Source organism: Salvelinus namaycush, chromosome 22 (genome assembly GCF_016432855.1).
Source record: "Salvelinus namaycush isolate Seneca chromosome 22, SaNama_1.0, whole genome shotgun sequence".
NCBI classification, from domain to species: Eukaryota; Metazoa; Chordata; class Actinopteri; order Salmoniformes; family Salmonidae; genus Salvelinus; species Salvelinus namaycush.
The window spans coordinates 17,503,049-17,524,612 of NC_052328.1; the positions used below are offsets into that span (position 1 = coordinate 17,503,049).

General features: G+C 42.7%; 1 protein-coding gene across 11 annotated transcripts in view; it reads left to right on the plus strand.

Annotated features, from left to right (window-relative positions):
• The first annotated feature begins 596 nt into the window (after positions 1 to 596).
• The window catches only part of LOC120017630 (zinc finger SWIM domain-containing protein 8-like), a 33,855-nt gene continuing 12,887 nt past the window's right edge, over positions 597 to 21,564 (plus strand). For 7 of the 11 annotated variants that reach the window (XM_038960515.1, XM_038960518.1, XM_038960521.1 and 4 more), the window contains exons 1-6: positions 598 to 964; positions 2,104 to 2,386; positions 14,173 to 14,326; positions 15,350 to 15,444; positions 17,198 to 17,370; positions 20,798 to 20,905. In XM_038960515.1, the coding sequence (XP_038816443.1) occupies positions 2,209 to 2,386; positions 14,173 to 14,326; positions 15,350 to 15,444; positions 17,198 to 17,370; positions 20,798 to 20,905 (708 nt within the window). In that variant the 5' untranslated portion in view covers positions 598 to 964; positions 2,104 to 2,208. Of the gene's footprint in view, positions 965 to 2,103; positions 2,387 to 12,609; positions 12,789 to 14,172; positions 14,327 to 15,349; positions 15,445 to 17,197; positions 17,371 to 20,797; positions 20,906 to 21,564 lie in introns of those variants that run through there. The other 4 variants (XM_038960519.1, XM_038960520.1, XM_038960516.1 and 1 more) reach the window with 3 other exon arrangements.

Below are 21,564 nucleotides of genomic sequence, written 5' to 3' on the forward strand. Positions count from 1 at the left end.
CTAGGCCCCTTAGTTCCAGTGAAGGAAAATCTTACAGCTACAGCATATAATGACATTCTAGACGATTCTGTTCTTCCAACTTTGTGGCAACAGTTTGGGGAAGGCTCTTTCCTGTTTCAGCATGACAATGCCCCTGTGAACAAAGCAAGGTCCATACAGAAATGGTTTGTCGAGATCGGTGTGGAAGAACTTGACAGGCCTGCACAGAACCCTGACCTCAACCCCATCGAACACCTTTGGGACGAATTGGAACGCCGACTGCGAGCCAGGCCTAATCGCCCAACATCAGTGCCCAACCTCACTAATGCTTTTGTGGCTGAATGGAAGCAAGTCCCCACAGCAATGTTCTGACATCTAGTGGAAAGCCTTCCCAGAAGGGTGGAGGCTGTTATAGCAGCAATGGGGGGGACCAACTCCATATTAACGACCATGATTTTGGAATGAGATGTTCGACGAGCAGGTGTCCACATACTTTTGGTTATGTAGTGTAGTTTGATTTTGTTTATTTTAGGTAGTTTGTATGATGGATATATCCCCCCACATCGGTTCTGCACAGTAGATGGCGGCATGAAGAGTAAATTGTTCGAACACCATTATACCATTGTAGTAGAAGAAGAAGAAAAAGAAGAGCCATCTTCCCGTCAAGAGAGAGTGGAAGAGATGGGGGATTGTTGAGACAATTTTGAGGGACGCCGGTGTTGTTAGAAGCCTCAAAGACACAACCTGGGGACGGTAGGACTACCGGTGTCGGTCGGGGAAAATGAAAGGGGCTTTTCTACAGTTTCTGGACTAGGAGTCATTGGGAACCAGTGCAGTGGCGGGCTCGAGCGAGGCAGCTTTTTTCAAAATACAAAGCAAAGGGAAAAGAGATTCGAGTCAAGGTATTAGCTAATAGCGTAGGTTTGCAATCGAACAAATATAAAACTGACCGTGCACCATTACCGGAGACAGTTGATCGAAAACAGTAAGTAGTCGGTCAAGTTTGACGGTTGTGTAGTTCTTCAAAGGTGTCAATGTTAACAAACACCAAAGCCCTTGTTGAAGCGGGTGGTGTGTACTGTACTAGTAGTGGGGCTTTGAGACTCGGATTATGACCAACGGTATCCTGCCAGATAGATAATGTGTTCGTAAAACGATTATTATTTCAAGGTTTCCCTTAAATTCTACATCTTACAACGTTTGCGAATGATGACAATCGAGTCTTTTATTTTTAAGCTAGTTAGTTATTTTAGCAAGCTACTGAGTCTGATTGACCAGGCAGTGTTAGCTTAGCTAGCTAGCTGGCTAGTTAGTTAGCATTAGCCAGCTAAGCTAGTAGCTAGCTAGCAGATCTTCAAGCTTGAGTAGTGAATCTCTGTCAAAGAAAGAATGACATACGTTAGCTAGATTATACTTATCAACGTTGTTTTATTTTAAATTAAAAGGCCTTGCAAGTGTTTGGAACATTTTGTACGGCTGTCTCGAGACGGGTAGTGTATGTAGCACAGCTGATTCGTCAAGAAGGGGAGGTAGGAAATGGAAGAAAACAAGTTAAGTTTGTGTATATTTAATTTTAAGTACAGTAACTGACGTCAATATTTCTGTTTACGAGTTGGGTTAATCTTAGGTAATTGTTTCATTAAAAGTGTTTAATTTAAAGTAGTTAGATAGCTGGAACCCTATAAAAATGCCTGTGGGGGTCGTCTCCCTCGAAGCACTACTCAATTTAGACAGTCAAGCAGAAACAGTCCAACTCGAAACTGGGGAGTGATAGGGGACAAAAACTAAATTGTTACCGAACTGGGATCAACTTTCTCAAACGACATGGATATAAGGTGTCTCAGAAATTATTGCCCTAAATGGCATGGCCCTTGGTAATAAAGTTAAGTCATTGTGTTCCCAAATTTTGCCTCTATTTTCCAAATACTGAGTACTAATTTGGTACAATTTGTGAAGGAAGTATTTTTCCCCCCTACCATTGATAATGGATATTATTGTTTTACTGTGTAGTTCGCCTGCAAGACTACAGTGAGCTCTCAGCAGTGTTTTGGTTGTTGCGCTCACCCCTCCCCCAACTTTTACTGGAGACTTGTGGAAGTGTTCATTGCTTCTGCTCTCTTTCAGTGGTGGGCAGCTCTCACCCGTTTTTTCCCCCCTGCCTTTGACGGAAGGCCTTGGCTATTGTACAGTCCACTTGAATCCAGAGTTGTATATCCTACAGTGGATGTAATGGAACTAATGTTCGCCGAGTGGGAAGACGGAGAGAGGTTCTCCTTCGAAGATTCTGACCGGTTCGAGGAGGACTCGCTCTGCTCCTTTATATCAGAGGCTGAGAGTCTGTGTCAGAACTGGAGGGGATGGAGAAAACAGTCTGCTGGACCAAATTCTCCTACAGTGAAGATTAAAGGTAAACACGCACTTCACCTTCCATTGTATTATTTGTACTCACATCCTCTTATTACACTTTTTGTCCTCATTCCCATATTGACCTTTTACCACTTAAAACAACTTGATGCTTGTTGCCAAATAACATTGTGTAGTGGCCAGCATGGGTTCTCCCTTATCTCATTACCTAAAGGGCCTATGATGATGGATCCAAACCATCTGAAGGCTTGTCTTGAACCTGAATTTGTTGTTCGTCATTGAAGTCAGTGTTTTTCTGTAAATATTTTACAATACACTCATACATTAGCCTGCTTTCAGAAAATTGCTAGGCCTGCACATTATCTTCACTAATTGTACATTTCAGTAGCGCTGTAGGCCTTAAACAGCTTTGACCAGTGTAGCCTAGTTTAAAATGCTCTCTGGTCCCGTGTGGCTCAGTTGGTAGAGCATGGCGCTTGCAACGCCAGGGTTGTGGGTTCAATTCCCACGGGGGGACCAGGGTTCAATTCCCACGGGGGGACCAGGATGAATATGTATGAACTTTCCAATTTGTAAGTCGCTCTGGATAAGAGCGTCTGCTAAATGACTTAAATGTAAAATAATTAATTATGTCCTAATTTTAGGTTGATTGTCCTGTCCACGTCATTTGCGCATTTGATAATTTAGTCTATCAACTAAGTAAATGTTTCATTTCCCCCAGCATATAGGCCTAGCAAGCTTGTTCTCTCAGAATTAAGCCTATTTGTTGACACTGCACAACAGTCCATATTGCTCAGCTTCTTAATCTCAGTAGAGTCCTCAAAGGCCTCTGAACGCATCTCTATGGGACACTATGCAAATAGGAGAGTAGGTGCTGGCTGACAATGTCATTGATTTCTCATTTAATGTATTGGCTGTGATGTCATTGATGTGATAACCCCTTATTTCTTTTAGCAGAATAGTTTCCATAATACTTGCATCATGTCACTTGTTTCTACACCCCCCCCCCCCCCCCCCCCCCCCCCCCCCCCCCTCCCATCAACCTCAGGTCTACATTATCCCCATAGCCTATTATTGATTTTATACTTTCTCTACCAAAGCAGATAATGTTGTAAAGGCTAGGTGTAACTTTGGTTTCATTGAGGATAGTGGCATTGGAGTATCGAACACCATTTGAGTCAGTAGACGTCTCGTTATTTTCACGTGTCAAATAATACTATTTGACGCTTCTAATAACACTATTTGATGCGTCAAATAAGACTATTGACTAATTAGGATTTGGATATGACTGCACGTCACATACATACATTTTTTCTTTACTTAGTGGTAACACTATCATTCATATTTCATATATCACAATGATTTGCTAGTTTTTGGGGGGCAACCGGGCTATGTAGCTGGCTATCTTGTTTAGTTCGTTGTCTTATTTCCATGAACTGAAGTTTGATTTCAATAGGAGAACAACAAGTTGCTTCTTAATAGTCACATGGATTCCTAAATATTGAGAATGACTGCAATTTCTGATCATTGTTTTTAGGCTGGTTGCATTGGTGCTAGCTTCCCCAGAAGTTGCTAAAAGCATCTGTAACAAAGCTATTTGTGAGTGACTTTGTCATACTTCAAACAAAAGTCAACGTATTAGGGAGACGCCTACCTCCAGTCTCCAAACTGTCATAGAGGTTGACAAATTGCTTGATTATTATTCTGTATTTTGACAAGGATGAATCAGGTGCAACTGCTTGGGCTGTGAGGATGAATCAGGTGCAACTGCTTGGGCTGTGAGGATGAATCAGGTGCAACTGCTTGGGCTGTGAGGATGAATCAGGTGCAACTGCTTGGGCTGTGAGGATGAATCAGGTGCAACTGCTTGGGCTGTGAGGATGAATCAGGTGCAACTGCTTGGGCTGTGAGGATGAATCAGGTGCAACTGCTTGGGCTGTGAGGATGAATCAGGTGCAACTGCTTGGGCTGTGAGGATGAATCAGGTGCAACTGCTTGGGCTGTGAGGATGAATCAGGTGCAACTGCTTGGGCAGTGAGGATGAATCAGGTGCAACTGCTTGGGCAGTGAGGATGAATCAGGTGCAACTGCTTGGGCAGTGAGGATGAATCAGGTGCAACTGCTTGGGCTGTGAGGATGAATCAGGTGCAACTGATTGGGCTGTGAGGATGAATCAGGTGCAACTGATTGGGCTGTGGCTGGCTGGCAGCAGCAGCAGGCCCACGATAATTTCTCTCCTGCCTCTGGGATGGCTGCATGACAGGGAAAATGTTGGATTACCTAGCTAACATTTTAGATCCTGCTCTTATTTCAAATGCTTACGCAGTCGTTTTCCCATTTAACCGAACAAATTATTGCTTATTACCAACGCGGTATTGCAAACAAATCAATACTGGCCTCAAATGTTATACAGCTGCACCATCGAGAGCATCCTGACTGGTTGCATCACCGCTTGGTAAGGGATCCGCTCGGCATCCGACCGCAAGGCGCTACAGAGGGTAGTGCTTACGCCCCAGTACATCACTGGGGCTAAGCTTCCTGCCATCCAGGACCTCTATACCAGGCGGTGTCAGAGGAAGGCCCTAAAAATTGTCAGACTCCAGCGACCCAGGTCATAGACTGTTCTCTCTGCTACCACACGGCAAGCGGTACCAAGTCTAGGTCCAAAAGCCTCCAGCTTCTACCCCAAGCCATAAGACTGCTAAACAGTTAATCAAATGGCTACCTGGACTATTTGCATTGACTTTTTTTTTTAACGCTGCTGTTAATTATCTATGCATAGTCACTTTACCCCTGCTTACATGTACATATTACCTCAATTACCTCGACTAACCTGTACCCCAGCACATTGACTCGATACCAGTTCCCCCTGTATATAGCCTTGTAATTGTTAGTTTGTTTATTTTTTTGCAAATATTTTCTTACTTACACAAAAAATAACTACATTGTTGGTTAACCTGTTATATTTGGGATTTGATTTCTGTGTGCTTGTTTGTGTCCATGTTTGTTTTATTTTTTTACAGCTTTGACAGTGCTACTGACTGCATTGGCAGCGCTTGGCTTGCGCTTGAAAATCACATTTTGTTATTTGACCTGTTAATTTTGTAATGTAAAGACCTGAACGGCCTAACATATTGAATGGACCTAATCAGTCATAGATTTCTGAACTGCATGGCTGAACAAAACTATCATCTGAAGCCGTGGAAGACCATCGCCCAAGACCTGCCAGATCTGTACATTTTGTTTGTTTTTACAGCGTCTTTAAGATTCTCTCTAATGAAAAGCGCTATATGAAATAAATATATTATTATTTGTAAGGCTGGCCAGCCTGGCTGTTCTTGTAGAGTTGTACACTGGGTTCCCGTGTGTGTGTGTGTGTGTGTGTGGGGTGGGGGGGGTGCTGGAGTAGCTCACTCGGCTGAAAGCTCTAAGTCGGCCTATGGGAGGGCAGCTGGGAAGAGACAAGCAGAGCGCCAACCCGTGTGAGTTGTACAAGCAAGTGAGGAACCGGTGTGGGAGAACCTATTTATTAGAAGTCTCATCTAGGGGAGTTTGGGGGAGGGTGTGTGTGCGGTCAGGCATGTTTGTTTGGGTTTAAGGAGTGGTGGGGGAAGGGCTGAGTGGAGTCAGCTGTGGACTGTATAGAGGGCTTTGTCTTGTGCAGGTCATTTACTTCAGAGCTGGGGATTGTGGTTTAGCAATACAAACCCACATTTTATGAATCTACATATTGCTGCTGATCTTGCACAAAAGAGCTGCCAAACCTCAAAACCCTCCCATCTAAAGTCAGTCAAATCCCCCAAAAAGTAAGATCAGTAAAATAGATTTTACTGAAATTTCCCCCCTTGAAGGCTAGCCCATATCTCTCCATCTCCATTGCTCAAAATGTAGGGCATGTTAAAGGTTAGGGTTTTGGTTAGGCCCTATGCATCTGTTGGCTCTGATCTTTCTTCCATAACCACATACTAATTAATGGGCATGTGTGTGAGCAGCAGTCCATCACTTTTACACCGCTCTATGATGGAACAGCTGTTTGAGTGTGCCCCCCTGTCCCGCTCTCTCCCGATTGGTCAGTCAGGAGTTAGTCACTGTGTAACTGGCAGTGGCTGAACCCTCTTATTGCCCACTCGCTGCTGTTACTGCCATCCTCCTACTCTTTCTCTCTATCCCTCTCTCCCTCTATCCTTCCTATTTGTAGCCTCCAAGGGACAGGTGGGGACTGGGGAGCAAGTGTTAATAGAGAGATGTAAATCACCTGGGTCTGCTCCCTCCATGGGGTTTTCCCTGTTTGTCGAGCATGAAAAGCTCAAGCCTAGCATCTAATGCCATAGAATTCACACAACTGCCTTGGGCTCAAGCCAATAGAAACATACCTTTATTTTCCCACTATTTGTAACACAATAACACCAGTAACTCAATTCAACTAGCCTGGATAAATATTTATTGTAGAGCAATATGATTTCTGTTTAGTTTTTATGTTATAGGTTCCTATAACTCAAACTAAAACTGTTGCTAACACTGCTCTTGTGGTGGGTGATTTCATGAGGTGAGAAGATGGCAGTGTGGATGGTATAGCTGTGGTGACAATACCTACCAGACCTGGGTTCAAATACATGTGTATTTGTTATTTAAATACACTACTTATTTTCTGTGTATTTGAGTATTTTCAAATAATGTGTCCCAAACCCGACTCAACTATTTCTATTGGAAGTATTTGAAAGTGTTTTCAAAATAATTTCCAGTAAATAGCCTACTATTTGAAAGGATTTTCAAATTCTTATTTCAAATACTATTTTAAAATAATTGGGTTAAATGCATGGGAGTGTATTTGCGTCTTCGTATTTTCAAATACTTTCCAAGTGTATTTCCAAATTTATTCCAATATTCAACGACTTTTCTTTTCAAATAAAAAATATTTAAATACTTACTTCCAAATGTCTTTGAAAGTAATTGAAATACTACGGCTGGGAATTGCCAGGGACCTCACGATACGATATTATCATGATACTTAGGTGCCGATACGATATGTATTGCGGTTCGTTACTATGATTTTATTGCGATTTGATGTTCCAAAAATATTGCTCACTATGTCTGCTGCAGAGACGAGAGAGTGTGAGAAAAAAAGTTTTTATCAGTCGGGGAAATAAAAGTACTGAAAACATGTTGGCTCACTTTGTGTTGCAGGTACTGCCCGATTAGCGCTAGGTACAGTAACGAATTGTTTTTGTTTTTACAAATCAATATTTGGAGTCAAATATCACTGAAATGCCCTAAATAGTAATACAAACCTGTCAGTTTGGGTCCTGGATGCGGATTAGCTGAAACTGCATTCCAGCCTTGTGTTCAGTGCTTGTGTTCAGACTTTTTCCACATTTTGTTGTTACAGCCTACATTTAAAATTTATTAAATATATATATTTTTTGACATTGTGGTATTGTGTGTAGGCCAGTGACAAAGTGAGAAAAAAATAAAATAAATGTATACAAATTAATAAAAGCTGAAATGTCTTGAGTCAATAAGTATTCAAACCCTTTGTTATGGCAAACCTAAATACATTCAGGAGTAAAAATGTGCTTAACAAGTCACATAAGTACTTGCATGGACTCACTCTGTGTGCAATAATAGTGTACCATGATTTTTGAATGACTACCTTATCTCTGTACCCCACACATACAATTATCTGTAAGGTCCTTTAGCCGAGCAGTGAGTTTCAAACACAGATTTAACCCAAAAGAGGTTTTCCAATGCATCAGAATGTATTGGAAATGGGTAAAATAAAAAAGTAGACATTGAATATCCCTTTGAGCATGGTAAAGTATTAATTAAACTTTGGGTGGTGTATCAATACACCCAGTCACTACAAATATACAGGCATCCTTCCTAACTCAGTTGCCGGAGAGGAAGGAAACCGTTCAGGGACTTCACCGTGGGGCCAATGGTGACTTAAAACAGAGTTGAATGGCTGTGATGGGAGAGAACTGAGGATGGATCAACAACGTTGTAGTTACTCCACAATACTAACCTAATTGACAGAGTGAAAAGGAAGCCTGACAGAACAAAAATATTTTAAAACATGCATCCTGTTTGCAACAAGGCACTAAATAATGCAGAAAAAAGTTTGGCAAAGCAAATGTCTTATTGTCCAGAATGCAAAGTGTTCGGTTTGGGCCAAATCCAATACAACAGATTACTGAGTACCACGCTCCATATTTTCAAGCATGGTGGTGGTTACATCATGTTATATGTATGCTTGTAATCTTTAATGACTGGGGAGTTTTTAGGATTAAAAAAGTTGTGCTAAACACAGGCAAAATTCTAGAGGAAACCCCGGTTCAGTCTGCTTACCACCAGACACTGAAAGGTGAATTCAACTTTTAGCAGGAAAATAACCAAAAACACAAGGCCAAAGCTACATTGGAGTTGCTTACCAAGAAGACAGTGAATGTTTGAGTGGCCAAGTTTCAGTTTTTACTTGACTTAAATCGGCTTGATAATCTATAAATGGTTGTCTAGCAATGATCAACAACCAATTTGACAGAGCTTGAAGAATTTTTGAAAAAAATAATGGCCAAATATTGTACAATCCAGGTGTGCAAAGCTTTTAGACACTTACCTAGAAATACTCACAGCTGTAATTGCTGCCAAAGGTTATTCTAACATGTATTGACTCAAGGGTGTGAATTCTTGTGTAAATTAAATTTTATCTGTATTTCATTTGAAATATGTTTTTTTTTGTAATGGGGTATTGTGTGTGTGCGTGCGTGGATGGGGGAGAGAAAATATAGTTAATCCATTTTGAATTCAGGCTGTAACACAACAAAATGTGGTAAAAGTCCAGGGGAAGGAATACTTTCTGAAGGCACTGTATATCAGACAACATACCACGGTATGAGTCAACTACTTGTGTACTGTTCTATTTATGTTGGTAACCAGTTTATAATGGCAATAAGGTACCTCAGGGGTTTGTGGTATATGGCCAAAATACCACTGCTAAGGGCTGTTTCAGGCAGTACCCAAGTCTGATACCTACTATTGAGCCCTTTGGTCCTACATGCCCATCTCCATGAAAACCAAGGTGTAGCCCCCATACACTGCTATGTTAGGAGAGGAAACGAGGACGGAGTGTCAGCTGAGGGCCAGGGCTTTGTCTTGGGTGTGTAGTGGTGGTGTGCTGGGCCTCAGTTTATTTTCTAATCTGAAGAGGGTCATCACTAATGTTTTCTTCAATTGTTTGAGGAACAATAAAAAATGTTCTGCATCATCCTGACAAAGAGGAGTCATATCATGCCAAAACTTGTTTTGTTATATTGTGTAGAGTGCATACCTAGCCTCACGAATTCCGTTCTTTCAACAACAACAAAATCTGAAATGTATTTGTCAGATGTAACAATACATTTTTATTCTTGGACTAAGCCTACACTATTACTATTCTTGCAACGGTCATCGAAATTGTTAAGGTTTTACAAATTCAAATAAATGCAACAGTTGGACAATGGATGAAGATTCTCCAAACTTTTTATTTTTATAATTTGACAGAAATTAACTGAATTACAGCATATAAAACATTTTACTGGCAAGGACAAGTAATCAATGGAGTTCAGGCGTTGTGTTGGGAATTCATATATACATTTTATTATTGTATCAGGTAGGCTTGGGCGATATACCGTATACCGGGGTATTTCGAAATACCGACGCTATGATATTCAATACCGCAAGCACCCCTGTGGGTTGCGGGGGTGCGTGCTACGCCACTGCGTATAACTAAGTATAACTATAAGAAACCTAAGATGTGTCATAAATTATTTCTAGCTCGGGGCTCCAAGCTATGCATTTGGTTTGCTAACTTGCTAGATGTCAAGATCAAGCTTCTTGGTTACATCCGAGACATGAAAATCTGGATGCTGCCCAACCCTAGTATCGGGTATTTTTGTGACGTTTTGGGTTAAAATAAATCGTTTTTATGTGGGTCGATTTTGCGTAAATACAATGGGTGTATTTGCATATATAAAATTTTTTACATAAATGGGTGGAATAGGGCTGCAACCACGAAACACTTGCTCTGTCTAACCTACCTGCGCTGTCTATACTGCCTCATTAATTACAGTTGTCACGTTCTCTTGCATAATTCAATAAGTGTGCCAAAAGCAGGATACCCTCGGATTAAAAGTCAACACGGTTGGCTCTTTCACCTATCAATCAAATGTATTTATAATGCCCTTTTTACATCTACAGATGTCACAAAGTGCTATACAGAAAGTCAGTCTAAAACTCCAAACAGCAAGCAATGCAGATGTTAGAAGCAGGGTGGCTAGGAAAAACTCCCTAGGAAGGCAGGAACCTAGGAAGAAACCAGGCTCTGAGGGGTGGCCAGTCCTCTTCTGGCTGTGCCGGGTGGAGATTACATGGCCTTTTAAGGCCAGATTGTTCTTCCAAATGGACAATGACCCCAAGCATACTTCCAAAGTTGCGGCAAAATGGCTTAAGGACAACAAAGTCAAGGTATTGGAGTGGCCATCACAAAGCCCTGACCTCAATCCCATAGAAGATGTGTGGACAGAACTGAAAAAGCGTGTGTGAGCAAGGAGGCCTACAAACCTGACTCAGTTACACCAGCTCTGTCAGGAGAAATGGGCCAAAACTCACCCAACTTATTGTGGGAAGCTTGTGGAAGGCTATCTGAAACGTTTGACCCAAGTTAAACAATTTAATGTCAATGCTACCAAACACTCAATTAGTATATGTAAACTTCTGACCCACTGGGAATGTGAAAAGCTGAAAAAAATCATTCTCTCTACTATTATTCTGACATTTCACCTTCTTAAAATAAAGTGGTGATCCTAACTGACCTAAAACAGGGAATTTTTACTAGGATTAAATTGTGAAACTGAGTTTAAATGTATTTGGCTAAGGTGTATTTTAAACTTTCGACTTCAACTGTAAGTGTTGAGACACCTACTGCGTTAAATTGCAAATGAAGCTTTAGTGTTCTTGTCCATTCAGTGGAAAGACGATGTATTCCATTGCTATAATGGAATAAAGCCAAGTTCCGGGGTGTTTTTGACAGGTCATTACAAACATTTCCATAGTCGTAATGTTAACGGGTAAAAATGAGAGGCAAGAGTATGAAAGCAATCAATCAATCACTGTCCTTCTTGCTGAAATAGCCCTTACACAGCCTGGAGGTGTGTTTTGTGTCATTGTCCTGTTGAAAACAAATTCTATTCCCACTAACCGCAAACCAGATGGGATGGCGCATCGCGGCAGAATGCTGTGGTGGCCATGCTAGTTAAGTGTGCCTTGAATTCTAAATAAATCACTGACAGTGTCACCAGCAAAGCATCCCCACACCACCACCACCATGCTTAACGATAGGAACCACACATGCGGAGATCATCCGTTCACCTACTCTGAGTCTCACAAAGACACAGCGGTTGGAACCAAAAATCTAAAATTTGGACACCAAATGACAGATTTCCACCGGTCTAATGTCCATTGCTCATGTTTCTTTGCCCAAGCAAGTAGCTTCTTATTGATGTCCTTTTAGTAGTGGTTTCTTTGCAGCAATTTGACCATGTAGGTCTGATTCACATAGTCTCTTCTGAACAGTTGATGTTGAGATGTCTATTACTTGAACTCTGTGAAGCATTTATTTGGGCTGCAATCTGAGGTGCAGTTAACTCTAATGAACTTATCCTCTGCAGCAGAGGTAACTCTGTGTCTTCCTTTCCTGTGGCGGTCCTCGTAGCGCTTGATGGTTTTTCGACTGCACTTGAAACGTTCAAATTTCTCAATTTTCCGGATTGACTGACCTTCATGTTTTAAAGTAATGAAGGACTGTCATTTCTCTTTGCTCTTTTGAGCTGTTCTTGCCATAATATGGACTTAGCCCTATTTGGTAAAATACCATCTTCTGTATACCACCCTTACCTTGTCACAATACAACTGATTGGCTCAAACGTATTAAGAAGGAAAGAAATTCCACATTCACTTTTAACAAGGCACACCTGTTAATTGAAATGCATTCCAGGTGACTATCTCATGAAGCTGGTTGAGAGAATTCCAAGAGTGTGCAAAGGGTGGCTACTTTTGAAGAATCTCAAATTTGTTTAACACTTGTTTGGTTACTTCATGACTCCATATGTGTTATTTCATAGTTTTGATGTCTTCACTATTATTATACAATGTAGAACATAGTAAAAAATAATGAAAAAGCCTTGAATGAGTAGGCGTGTCCAAACTTTTGACTGGTACTGTATATGTTTCTAGTGCGTTTTATTTTTAGGGTCTCGTTGTTGTTGTAGCTGTTGAAGCATGCTGTATCTGGAGAAGGGGTGGTGTGGGTTCATGACCCCTCAGGAAACCTAGACTCTTCCTTGGCTGACAGAACATTGCCTGGCTACCCAGACTCCTTGCTTCGGGCCAAACGCTACGCCACGCCCACGGATGTAAGTTTCTTCTCCACAATGTGTCTGGATCTGAGTACCTCCCTGAACGTTCACCGAATGCGAACACATTTGGCGCCGTCTGATTGGTCCAGAAACCGATGGGTTGGGCCAATGCTAAGACACGTGGGTAAAGCGGTGGTTTAAAAATGTATCATTGGCTTTGATACTCTGATTGGTTAGAGATGATCCAATCGCTGATGTACAGTGCCCCTCGTCTCCACAAACAACTTCAATGATTGCAGTCTCAGACCTAAAGTATGTAGTGAACGATAGCAGCGGAATCATTTAGTGTGAGCCATCAGGTTAGACAGGATAGGCTCCTGAACGGGCTGCAGGTTTGGCAGCTGTCCTGCTCTTTAACGACGGAGACCAAGGGAGCTTTAAAGTCCTAAGTAGGTCCAGTAGGTTTTCCTGACCACGTGACATGACTTGTAACAGGGGACCCCAGAGTTTTTCCTCCCAACTAAGGCTGATGGTTTTTCCTGGTCAGGCCCATTAGTTGAGTGTGGAGACTTGCACCAAGGCAATGTTTTTGTCAACCGGTCAAAATAGTTGACTACAATCCTCCCCATCCTTGATAGGTTGACCATGTCTTCTGACCATGTGAACCACAGCCATCACAGTTGTTGACATTATTCAGACTGCTTTCTTTCCTCATGTTGTTGATGGCAGGACAAGTGAGCCTGGAAACAGGTCTGTGTTTGTAAAGTTAGAGACCCATATTTTTCATGGCAGCCCTCATTGTCCTCAATACGAGTTCGGTGGATCGCAAACTCTACACTTTACAAAGCATACACACTCCCCAGTTTCTCTCTAGTGTGTCTCTCTTTCTGTCTTATACACAACACACTAACGGCCGAGAACCATGGAGCATGTTAGGGCGAGGAAACAACAGAGCCCCGTTCATTTTCGATGGATGGAAGCGAAGTGGGTGGTTGGGCGATGCAAGCATGGCGAGGGAGCGTTAACAGGGCAGGACCTAAGTTGTGGAAAGCTGAACTTTATGCAAATACATTGCGATATTGCAGCTGCGCTTGACCAATCGAAGCTCACTATAGCTTCCAGACGCTACTGGATTGACTGATGCCTCCACATGAGGGTGAAGCTAGCGTGGCTATCCAAATTTCACGTTAATAGTAGATCCCTACTGTTACACACACACACACCAGCACCCTTTTGCTTATTCTCCTTCTTCCATCTGTGTGGTGTGTTTGGGTGAACCCTTCGGAGCAGAGCACAAAAGGAATTACCATTGTAACATAGGGACACACAGTATATTTCTATTCTGTTTTATTCTGTCTTACATGCATTTTAACACATTCCCTCCAACACACTTTCACTCACTCACTCAATGTTTGGTTCTCTCTCTCTGTGTGTCTGTTAGATGGTCAGGTCATCCCTCTGGTGGAGCTATCAGCCAAGCAGGTGGCATTCCACATCCCGTTTGAGGTGGTGGAGAAGGTCTACCCTCCTGTCCCCGAGCAGCTGCAGCTCCGCATCGCCTACTGGAGCTTCCCAGAGAACGAGGAGGACATCCGGTGAGGCTGGATACACACGCACACGTTTGTTTTCCTATCCTTGTGGGGACCATAACATTTATTCCCATTCAAAATCCTATTTTCCTTAACCCCTATTTCCTAAACCTAACCCAATTGTAACCCTAAAGTCTAAAATAGCATTTTTCCTTGTGGGGACTGGCGAAATGTCCCATTTTACTTGTTTTACTATCCTTGTGAGGACTTCTGTTACCCACAAGGATATTAAAACCAAACTGTGCACGCGCTCTGAAGTCTATCTGAGATCGTCTCGGATTTCCATAATATGTTCAGAGATATCTGGAGACACACTGATCTTTGTGGGATTGTTGTTAAAGGTCCAATGCAACTGTTTTTATCTCATTATCAAATTATTTCTGGGTAACAATTAAGTACCTACTGTGATTTTCAATTAAAATTGTCAACAAGAAAAAGCTTTTTAGCACAGGGCAATTAAGAATTATGCTAGGACTGTCTGGGAGTAGTCTAAATGAGGGGAAAAGTGAAAATAAGTTGTTATTGGCAGAGGTTTGGAACTCTTTCTTATTTGTCTATAAACTAATTTACCGCATGGTGATGACAACATGGAAGGCCAAAACTATCCCACCAAAACCAAAACATTTCAGTCAGTTCTTTTCAAACAGCTCTTACACTAAAAGGGCATTATCTTATTTTTCACAGATATTATTCCAACCTCATAGTGTGGAAATATGTATAAAACATAAAATAACATTTTGGACTACACTGGGCCTTTAAAGGATGACAAGGAAATGAAATGGCATGAGGCTTATTGTACATCGTACTCTCTCTGTTTTGGAATCCCATTCCATTTCAGCTTATCACACACCCACTCATTTACATTTATGAAATCACTCAGAACATTCACTAATGCCAAATACTGGGGACCACTCACGCATTATACAAATAGCTAGCACAACTTCAGAGGGGACATAGTATTTGGAGAAGTTAATGCATCTTAATTTTTCTCTGATCTCATCCCCTCTCTCTGCGGTTCTCCCTATGCAGGCTGTACTCGTGTCTGGCTAACGGCAGCCCTGATGAGTTCCAGCGAGGGGAGCAGCTGTACAGGATGAGGGCTGTCAAAGACCCTCTGCAGATAGGTGAGCACTGAGCAGTGTCAATCACCTAATTCCACCACAGCTCTAAGACAACAGCAGCACGGAAGGCTGAACTCTCCCAAACCTCCAACAAACCTCCATAAAGTTGTTCTGGTCACATATTGGCTAGGCTTGTTCCACAGCCCCACACTCACTCTGTGCTTTGGGCTTCAAAAACTAGTTATGCATTTATCTAGTTGAACATTTATCCCAGGTCAGATGCTGTTTTCACCTCAGTTGTGTTGGAATCCGGGTGGAGCCTCTGCATTTCTCTGCTCATCCCAGATGACTGGATTAGAGCAGCCGGCCAGGGAGGCAGGCAGGATGTGTGGGGATTACATGTGCTTTAATGGCCCTAAATGGTCCTAACGGAGCCTCACTCACCAGCTCTAACAGATAGAGCTCAGTCCGCGCCACGCCACTCTCACCGCTCATCACTAGGGCTTAGAGTTTTTCTGACCCTGTGACACGACAACCTCTGCGCACTACTCTGGTGGTGATAGGCTACCACTAGGACCCAGAGGTTTTTCCCGGTCAGGGTATGTGGCCATATTTATCACTGATCATTCGCCATTGAGTTTGCCAACCCTCAGTTCATTACTAGAAAGAGAACTTGATGTAGCGTAATCGTGTAGGAATGTTGCTGTTGTACTGTGCCATTTAAGACATTTCCTAGGTCAATGAATGAAGCCACAGGGGTGAAATATAGTGCATAGACCTGCTATTACATGGACCACTTCAATGGGCACAGCACCTAGGATTAACTACAGGCCAAGCAGCCTGCCTGAAATCCACTGAGCATTCTACATAATGATTGGGTTACTCATCTATTACACTCAACATCACTGAGATGCCAGCTAGGATCAGAAAGTATTGCAGTGAAATGCCCCTTTTTGCACTGCTCGATAGTGGCTTGGTGATTAATGCTTGTAAGTTATGTTAAAGACAATTCTGGGTAGCTGAAAGCAGATATCTAGAGATGTAACCTTTCCCACTGTATTAAACCTTGGAGGGGCATATATTAGCTTTTTCAAATACTTTCATAATGAACCAAGGGTTCTGATTCAAATGTTTACAACCATTTTGAAAGCAAGCGCTTTATCTTCATCTGCAGAGTGCGCCTCCATTGTTTTCCTGCGAGCCCAGGGTATGTCAGTGCTGTATTAGGTTAAACACATTAGAGTTCATTGTGAGGTAATGGAAACCCTGTCTCCCAGTGGAAGTAGGAGGGGAAAGGAAGTAGGTTAGAGGTGGAGGAGGAGTTGGAGACTGCCAGGTAGGAGCAGAGAAACTGGAGCAGGAACAGAGCTTGGCTGACTGAAGGGGTCCTGATATGTTGAATCTGGAACAATTACTCTGAGTCGTTCCTCTACTCCCCCACCTCTCCTACCCTCCCCTCCTGCTCTGTGCCGGCTCGGGCTCACCAGGAGAATGCTGGCTGCTGTCCATTGGGTAAAAGCTTTTGGGCAACCTCCCCCTCTCCCTCTTTTTCCTCCTATCTCCTAGTCTTTCCATGTGCATGGAAATAACTGCCTTTCATTTCCTGTCTGGCAGCCCAGGCTCAGGACGCATTACAGCACTGCTGCTGCACAGTGTCGGCCATCACCCCCGCTTTATCATAATAACACTGTATTTCTCATTCCATTGCTCCAGTCTCATTGTCCGACACAGACAAATAGATGGACGTTACAGAGCAGATATTATCCCCTCTCTATTTCTTTCTCTCGCTCCCTCTCTCTCTCTCTCTCTCTCAAAGGTTTCCACCTCAGTGCCACCGTGGTGTCGCCCCAGGCTGGCCAATCAAAAGGGGCGTACAATGTGGCTGTCATGTTCGACCGCTGCCGCATCACTTCCTGCAGTTGCACCTGTGGAGCCGGGGCCAAGTGGTGCGCCCATGTGGTGGCCCTCTGCCTCTTCAGGATCCACAACGTGAGTTTAGAGTACAGACACAACATGAATCACACCGCCTTACCACATGAATACACCTATACACCTTTGTGCTGCAATTATAGTACAGTATACATGTGTGTGAGTTAGTGTAGTACTGTGATAACGGTCAATTCCATTTCAATTTAGGAACTTTTACTCCAAACCTGGCACAGACACAAGCCATAAGCCTATAGATGGGTTGACAACGTCACAACAACAATTTGTGTGCAACTCCGAGTTCAAAGGCTCTGTGTTGTTGTCATAGATTGCTAGCAACAATGACTAGAAGCTGTTGTTTGGCGAATTGTAGATGACTTGTTTCAGCTGGTTGTATTTGTTCTTAATACCATGTCTTGCTTTGAGGTGTTTTGATGCTTGTCACGTCTATGCTAATATGGCTAGGGTTAGCTAGTCAGCTAACCAACAACTGTAACAATGTATTTGTACAACCAACAAGTGCTTCTTGGGCAAATGTATTTGTTTTTTCCAAAACATTTGCAGACGAAATATAGCTTACTTACGTGTAGTAATAATAATAATGTAATAATCCTTTGATTGTAAGCCAACCGTGTCTGTTTTTAAGTCGTGGTTGCACATATATCGGTTTTGTTGGTAAACACCCCTACCGTCTATATAACACATTACTGTTCGAATACATTGTATGTATTCAAATAGCCTACAGATTTGCTGTAGACAATTCTGTACATATATATCTGTGACTCATAGGGTGTAAGAGAGTGCTGAGGCACTATGAGTGTGTATGTGTGGGAGGCTCTGATGTCTTTGGGTGGAGGACTGTCTGTTCTCTACTGATATCACAGTGTAGGTGGGTCTTGCAAGGTCTGAGTTTGTGTGTTGGCATGAACGAGTGTGTGGGCTCAGTTCACCCTTTGACGTTATGTTCAGATGTTCTGAGATCATATGATCCCATGGCACTAAAAGCGGATTATGCCATAAGATCAGAATCAGAAAATCACATTGATCTTAAACTCTGCAAATCCTCATATTTGTTTTCCACTGGGGAACAACCCGATCTCTCTTTCTATATCTTTCTCTGTAATTATCAGTCCAGGAGAGAGCCTAGTCTCCCATAGCCATACCCGCACTCCCTGCTGTGTAGGTCTTCTCCCACTTCCGACTGTCACCTGTTCTGCGGTTGTGGCATGCACACACACCTCCATAGCTTTCTTGTGACCTTTTATCAGGCACACATGGACCCTCATTAACCATTATTGTATTGAATGGGTGGATTAGCTGTAAAGTAATTAACATCTCTCAGGCCCAGATGGGAGGCCGGCCTTTTCACCCTCTTTGTGAAAGTGGATATTGAAAACCTGTCGCCCTAGGTGACGCCATTCTCGCAAAGCCATGGGGGCTATGTTATGCTTAGACCTTTCCATTTATTCAGTCCACTTACTTGCCATAAGAGGTGACGTTTTGCCATGACAAAAGAGCGATGCAGTAGTCAAAACAGATTTAATCACTCCAAATACTCAGCGGGGAATGCAACAGTTGCCACGTCCCTCTCATGGGTTGGATATCAAATCATGAGAGGTCTTCAAATGAATGCTGCTACAGGTATTGTGAGAAATACAGACCCACTAGTGCAGTTTTTTGGGGGGTTGTGTTCAAATGGGGAACCGTAGGGTGTAGGTAGCTTTGAAATAATACATTATTAATAACCAGTTTTTTTATTTCCTGAAATTCTGTGTCTCCTGAGAGCATGTTCACACGGTGTGTCAGAATATAGGCACTGTGCTTTCAACAAGAAGTTGTCTAAATGTGTATCTTCTCAAACATACATCCACAGACTGAACCCATAGTTCTGCGTCTTCCCTGTTCCTCTCTAGGGCGCTTGGTCACACATACATGCACACAGGCACACACACATACGCACGCACACAGTTCAACTTGAGTGTGCTCAATTAGTTGCACATTATGAAACCACTCCAGAAGAACAATGCAATAAATACCAAGCACACACACACACACACACACACGCAGCACAGAACTCTTGACTGTTAAGTGTGTGAAGCAATGTACATTAACACCCCTAAAGAACTGATCCATCTGTTATAACCTCTGATCTCAAAGCATTTTATTCTGAAATGTTTTGGTCAGAGATCAGCAGAAGATCCTCACCGAAAAGTTGGGGGTTAGGGGGAGTGTGTTGGCAATGGGCATATCTGCTGCTGATGATATAATCCTATTAATGAGTTTGGAACGGGGAGAGGCTATACGTCTGGTGCCCAAATGGATGACGTTTGTCTGCCAAGCAAGAGTCGAGTTCAGTTTAGCCAGTCGTCCCGATGAGCCCTTTCCAGCAAGCTAGCTAGTTTATTTTTGTGGCTAGAAACTTCGGTGAGAATTTGAAACGTCGAAATTGGGACTTGGGAGTGTTTAGAATCATTCTGTTTTTATCGGAGTAATTGTTATGTTTATTTTTTATTATTTGAATGTAACGTTAGACGTTAATGCCGTAGTTGTACATTTTCAGGTGAAAATCACGACAATAAATGTTGCGCTTTAGCTGTCACCCTGGCCTTATATTGGCTATACTATCTAGCTACTTCCCTCTCCTTACTGCGGCAAGCGGGAGCGAAGGACACTGTGCCCCGCGTTGCCGGTTTTCAGCGCAAACTCTCCCCATTGAGCAGTATAGGCTGCATCTCTGTGACATTCAGATGGTTACTACCAATATGTTATTTCTCGTGTAGGCTGCTATCCTACTCAAAATAAAATGAAGTGGGATGGAACAAATTGGAGATGGTGACCAATGCTACAAGTTATTTCTCCCTCGCCCTTCAAAATACACATCACTTTCTCTCATAAGTTTTATCTAGCACCATGCTGTTGCCAGCTAGCCAGCATAAACGAAGGGCATATCAGAACGATTTACTGAACCGTATCGATTCGTGTCCACACTCGACTCTCAGCTGTGCGACACACTTCATCCATTTAGGCACCAGGCATGTCCGTATAGCTTCTCCCCATGAAATGTTCTTTAGCAGGCTATTCGAGCACAAGCATGCCGCTGTCCCTCCCTATCTTGCTGTTTGTGCTATTTACCCTGGCTATTAAAACATACTCGGCCCATCATCATTATATCATCCCCTCTGTTCCTTTCTCATGTCTCCATCCTGGGCCAGGAATCCCAAGTGTTTCCGCTCCCATTCACCACACAGTAGTAGCAGACCACCTCTCTCTCTCTTTGCCGTCTTATTTTAATGTGAGGTATATTATAACCACTTTCTGTTGTAGTGGTGTCTTGTGCTGTACGACCCCCGAACTTGAAGTTTGTTGCACACCTACATTTCAGTTTATATTTTAATTCTCTGCATTTAAACTCACTGTGTGAACAGGAAACCGAGCAAGGTGAGATCCTAAATGTACACTAATGCCTGTCACTCCTCTGTTTGTCTGCCAGGCGTCTGCAGTGTGCTTGCGAGCCCCCGTGTCAGAGTCCCTGTCCCGGCTGCAGAGGGACCAGCTGCAGAAGTTTGCCCAGTACCTCATCAGTGAGCTTCCCCAACAGGTAAGACTGTCGCACCACACTAACTGGTTAGATTATCTGCTAGCTTCACTTCAGGAATAATGGGTTGGCTGGGTATCTCAATGTGGAGGGTCATCATAACTAGGAGGCAAGTTTCAACCACAAAGTTACATTCAAATGTGTAAATATAAATATTGTTGTATTAGCAAAGCCATATATTGTGCATAGAATCCTAGACACATTTCTCAATCCCTTTTAGGCTCTTCAAAAACATTTAGATAATGTTGTTTATCTACTGAAGATCACCAATAGTTGCAAAAATACATTCAGTTGAATGTGTGAACAATGTTGTTCTACCTCCCAGTGGCTAGGTCTGTAGAGGTAGCTATGCTCCGCCTGTAACAGGCCCAGTCTCAATACTCCCTTTGTCTGCCCCTTGTGCTACTGGGATAAAGAACACAGTAGTTGCATTGTCTCCTTATGTATTACAGTCAATAGTGCAGTGTTGGTCAGTGTAATGTTACTCAGCTCTAAGGCCAACTGTATTTCTTAGCTGTAATTAGAGCCTTGTGTTCAAAACGTAGGATTTAACAAGTAGCCATGAGAAGCTATGCCCCCCCCCCACCCCTGAAACAATGGCGAAACCGATTGTCATAACCTATCATTAATGGATCTGAAACAGATTCTGTCATATTCATTAA